A 5,341-nucleotide genomic window follows, 5' to 3' on the forward strand; every position below is an offset into this window, starting at 1 on the left:
TCTTTAAATCTGTGCCAAGGTTCTTCCAGATCACACGAAACATAAAATGTTTCTGTTTTAGCCCATATGCGGCACACAGAAGTAACTCTTTACTTTCTGTAGTGATTAAGTACTCCTCTCTGCTGCATCCACTTTTAGTTAGCCCAACTGAGAAAGTAAATGTGCCTATTTTTCATTCAAGAGTAAAATCACATTTGGACAACCACTATTCCCCTATCCCTCCGGCATAAACATCAGGGCCTGGAAGGATTATTTCCTTGCTTTGGAGTCCATATGCCACTTGGAGGAGATGGGTCTCAGAAAAGTGGGTATCTAAGTCTAGGAGGAAAGATTCACTTCAGGACAAGCGGAGCCTGAAAAGAAAATGGAAATATTTTAAACTGATGGATGGAACAACATGAGATCAGAAAGGTGGACCATGCATTGCAAAGCAGAGGAAGGGAATTATTCACGGGGGATGGTTTCATAGGGGATCCACATAGATGCTGCAGGGGTGCCAGCCCCAGGGCACCCTGAACAGAGCCTTGCTTGCACCCCAACCTCACAAAGCCACCCTAGTTTGGGCAGGAACATGTCTGCTTCTCCCTCCCTGCACAGCAGCACTGAGGTGTTAGTTAGGCGCATGGAACAGCACTCCTTAGGACAAGCATATGCAAAACCCCTTGATATCATTAGCGGCGTCTCCTTCTTCCCCTCCTGCAGGAATTTTATTCTTTGGACCAATTCCGCCCTCCCTCCCCCCTATACACCTTTTCTCTCTCCTGCCTCAGACCGCTCGGCTACCTATCGGGGGAGCAGGGGGGTCGGTCGCCATTTTGCGACGAGGCCCCGCGGCGGTCTCAGGGAGCGGCGGCGGCGGGAGCTGCCCCGCACGGTGGCGGCGTATGGCGGGGGCAAAACCAGCGAGCGGCGTGAGCTGCCCTCCTCGTCCCGCCCTGCCCTCCTCAAAGAGGCCCGGGATAATATAAACCGGGCCAGGGGCCCGGAAAAAGGGGGAGAGAAGGGGCGTCCCGCCGACCCGCACTGGGCGAAGAGGGGGGCGTTTGGCCGCTCATCACGCCGCAGCCTATAAGCAGGGGGGGCCGGCTCGCCGGCTCCCTCTAGGCACCGCCGCCTCAGGAAAGGAGGAGGAGGAGGAGGTGGGTTGGGTTTTTTTCCTACTTTTTTCCCCCTCCTCTCTCTCTCTTTTCCAGCCAGTAAAGAGTGTCTGCCCCTTTGAACCGCTGGTGCAGCGCCTGCGGCTGCACACACACACGCACACGCACACACACTGCTGCCGGCTATAAATAAGTTAAGAGCCGGGCAGCGGGCGAGCAGTGCGTGTCTCCCGGCGGGCCGAGGCGGGAGGGACCGCCGCCGCCCCGCCGAGCCTCCCAGGCGGCTGAGCCCGGCCGGCGCGGCCCCTGGGTGCCGTACCCCTGGGTGCCATGGCGTGCGTGGAGCGCTGCCGCTGCTGCGCGGACAGCAGGCGGCACAGCAGCATCCTCTACAACATCCTCAGGAGCGAGGAGCGGGCGGCGTCGCCGGCGGGGCAGGGGCCGAGGCGGGGGCAGGCGTCCCGCGGCTGCCCGTGCGGGTCGCGGCGGCGGGTGGCCCTGAGGAGCCCGCAGGCGGCATGCAAGGCGGCCTCGGCCGTGCTGGTGAAGACGCTGCGCTTCGTCCAGAACGTGCCCTGCTTCCAGGAGCTGCCGCTGGACGAGCAGCTCCTGCTGGTCCGCAGCTGCTGGGCGCCCCTGCTAGTGCTGGGGCTGGCGCAGGACCGGGTGCACTTCGAGACGGTGGAGAGCGCGGAGCCCAGCATGCTGCAGAGGATCCTCACCACCCGGCGGCAGGGAGAGCAGCCCCCGCCGCGGGGACCGGCGCCGGGCCGGCCCCACCACGGCCCCGGCGGCGGCCCCCACCTGCCCTCGGCCGGCGAGATTCAGGCTATCAAGGGCTTCCTGGCCAAGTGCTGGAGCCTGGATATCAGCACCAAAGAGTACGCTTACCTCAAGGGGACGGTGCTCTTCAACCCGGGTGAGTGACCGGACGCAGCGGCAGGGGTCTCTCTCTCACGGGGAGCCGGGGGGCGGGCGGGGAGCGGGCTAACGGGGAGAGCCCGCCTGTATCCCCAGCGAAGCGGGGCGGACCCGGGGCTTTTCCTCAGGGGGAAAGAGATGGTGGAGGAGGGGGATGCGGGTCAAGATTTCACCCTGCTGTCCCCTCCTCAGGCCCCCGGCTGGCAGGCAAGAAGCCGTTAACGGCCGCCCTGCCTGCCGCTACCGGCTAGATCGGGGATCCCGGGTGTTGGCGCCTTGCACAGAGGTTTTCCACGAATACAACAAACCCGAGGCAGTCTCTTAGGAAAAGTTAGGAGTCAGCAGCGGTTCCCCGTTCGTTTCCGAGCGGGGCGCCTGGCGGCGGCGGGGTCTCCTCAGAGGGAGGCGGTTGGAGCCGGGGGGTCCGCCCCGCCGCCGCGGGTCACCGGCCGTCCGAGGGTGGCGGGTCTAAGCGTGCTCTCTCCGGGAGGTTTGCACGCCGTGGAAAGAAAACAAGACAAGGCTCAGGGCTTCCAGGAGCAAAGTGCTGTTTCGGCTTTGTGTGTAGGATTTATGATAGGGTTTTTTTGCCATCTCTCTTTGTGGAGACTTCCATAGACGCAGCTCTACCAAGTGGTTGGTTATCATGTCGGTGACTTACCTGAAAGGTAGCTGGCAGGTTGGGTACGGCACTTCCTAAACATGCCAGTACCGTGTGAAAGTGGGATATGGCTCTTCCTGCGCCCCCACTGTCAAACTGTGAGTTAGCCTGAAAAGGGGAAATTCTGCACTCTGTCCTTCAGTGTCCTTACTATGGTTCACCAGGAAACTTTCTGTCATACGTTGGAGTTAATGCTTCTTGCCGCTTGTAATCGGCAGCTACTCAGAAACAGTTGTCAAAAGATGCCTTAAATGTGAATAATGCGTTTTGTAGAAGTGAACAAGTTAACAAGTTAACAATTTTTATTGTCTTCCCCACCTTTAGAGGTTGCATTTGTCACTCTAAAGGTGTTTTGGAGAGCATTCTTCAATCAAAGTTTTGGTTTTATCAGCTAATTCATTTAACACTTAAATGAATGTTGGTGAATGTTGTATTTTAAGTTTCTGTAGCGAAGGAGAGTATTGAATGTCCAGAATGCCGACATGATAAGATTTTGAAGTGCCCTATAAAATTTGGCATGTTGATTCTGCATACAAGAAGTCCTCTAGCAATTTCATTTGCTTTATTTCTTGAGTGATAAATACAATCTGTAAGCCGTTAGTAGTTGTTCTGTAAGAAGAATGTTGTTTTATAGACAAAATCTATGTAAACAAAATAATTTATTTTTCTTTTCAGACCTACCTGGACTGCAGTGTACACAGTACATTGAAGGACTGCAGAGGGAAGCACAACAAGCTCTAAATGAACATGTCAGACTCATTCACAGAGGTGATGAAGGCAGATTTGCCAAGCTCAATGTTGTTCTATCCTTGTTAAGATCTATTAATGCTAATGTGATTGCCGAACTATTCTTTAGGCCCATCATTGGAGCAGTGAACATGGATGACATGCTTTTGGAAATGCTTTGTGCAAAATTATAAAGGCGTGTAAAATAATGAAATGAAATGAAAATAAATCCAATCCAAAGGAAGCCGTAGAGCAGAATAGTGTAAAGTACTGTAAATAAACTAACTTATTGTTTTTACATAGATAGTATTTTTGTATTCCATAATAAAATATTCTTCACGTTCTGAAATTAATTTTTATTAAACACAGTGTTTTTGGAATAAGATTACAGTCATCAAAACAAGCTTTAAGGTTGTGGAGAATGTTCATATCCAAAGTTGACTGGCTATTCTCCTACCATGTCTCTGAATAAAGATCACACTTACTATATTGTACTTTCAAGGTGAGTAATCCTTGCTTTTTCAAAAGAAGCAGCAGTCTAGGTTTACATTTTAAACATAGTTGGCATACAGAAGGGGGAATGAACAAGCCATGTACTTCATGTATTTCAGTAATATTAAAATAGGGTACTGTAGTCAATTCTGCTCATAGTTCAAATACTGGCTCTATCAAAGGCTTACTGCAGTGAGTGAACTACTTCTATTGACTTTAACAGAGTTTAATTCTATAAAGAATATTAAAGAAAATATTCACCTAAGGTTTTCTTCCATATGGGAAAAATGTGTTATGAATATTTTGAGACTTAAAGTAGTTTGGCCAACTCTAACACTTGCGGTAAAACATTCCATTCACCACCTGTTGGGCTCCAGGAGAATAAAGTAAATCTATTCCCCAAAACAACAAGCAAACAAAAACACCTCTAAAAATATCCAAACAGCAAATGCTGAATAGGGTCAGGACAGCTACTGGTGTGCACTCCACACTTCTTTGTTTTTCATCTAGGTAATTGCTAGCTAGGATTTCAAAAGCCAGATTCTTCGGACTACTTATTCTTATAGAAAGACAAAATTATTATGCTGAACCATGGTGTAGTACTGGTACATCCATCAGAATTTGTCAGCTAGCATGAAGATGTCTTAATTAACCAGTGAGCTTACACTTTTTTTTTTTTGTCCTGTCCTTTCTCCCAAAGCAGTTGGGTTTTTTTTGAAAAAAATCCTCTTTTAAAAGGGAAAATCAGTGAGTTAAGGGGGATTTGTTTCATGGTTTTCCTTTGTCTGTGTGTAGTTTTCTAGCCTTTCCCCTGGGGAATATTGGTAAAAAATGGCGAGAGAAGTGTGACAGTGTTCCTGAAGTAAAAGATACCAGTAACTCTCTGAATCACTCACATGCATATTAACCACTAGCAATAAGAGGTGTTTTTTAAAACACAATTAATAAAGTTGAGGCAGTTACTCTCCTTAATCGGAGGTGTGCAGAGGATAGAGGAAGGAGTTTTAAGAGCTTTCTTTTGCTGCCACCTTGCGCAAAGGATAATCACAGCTCCTACACTCAGGTAAGGAGCAGGGGGGGACTCTTGTTGTCTTGCACCTACCCTGCCTTTGGAGAGGTAGCCAAACGTTTCTAGGGGGACAAGTTCATCCATAAGTATTATCACGGAGATCTGTACTGCCACGGCAGTAAGAATGTCATCATGGGCTGGGATACTGTCACTGAGCAAACAAAACAAAGCAAGAAACACAACCTCTATCCTGAAAAGCAATGGTATAGCTTAAATGCTCACTCTTCTGGTGCTCACCTAACTCTGGGTAGGGTTGTGTGCCCTGAGGAGCTCCTCAGAAATTCCAAAGAACAAAAAGGACGTAAGTAAAGTGCTCTTCACTACCAGTTCACACTTCAGACCAGTTCAGACCATAGTAGAGCAGGCTTAGTCTTT

General features: G+C 50.0%; 1 protein-coding gene across 1 annotated transcript; it reads left to right on the top strand.

Annotated features, from left to right (window-relative positions):
* The first annotated feature begins 1,427 nt into the window (after nt 1–1,427).
* On the top strand, nt 1,428–3,599 carry NR0B1 (nuclear receptor subfamily 0 group B member 1). The gene is made up of 2 exons (XM_072852505.1): nt 1,428–2,016; nt 3,355–3,599. Exons 1-2 carry the CDS (start codon nt 1,428–1,430, stop codon nt 3,597–3,599), a joined length of 834 nt encoding a protein of 277 aa, XP_072708606.1.
* The last annotated feature ends 1,742 nt before the right edge of the window (nt 3,600–5,341 follow it).

Source organism: Ciconia boyciana, chromosome 1, assembly GCF_034638445.1.
Source record: "Ciconia boyciana chromosome 1, ASM3463844v1, whole genome shotgun sequence".
Classification (NCBI taxonomy): Eukaryota; Metazoa; Chordata; class Aves; order Ciconiiformes; family Ciconiidae; genus Ciconia; species Ciconia boyciana.

Bases quoted from the DNA above. Each gene is read 5' to 3' on its own strand.
- NR0B1 (XM_072852505.1), top strand. From the start codon at position 1,428: ATGGCGTGCGTGGAGCGCTGCCGCTGCTGCGCGGACAGCAGGCGGCAC. The intron at 2,017-3,354 runs GTGAGTGACCGG...TTTTCTTTTCAG, and splicing joins GACGGTGCTCTTCAACCCGG to ACCTACCTGGACTGCAGTGT.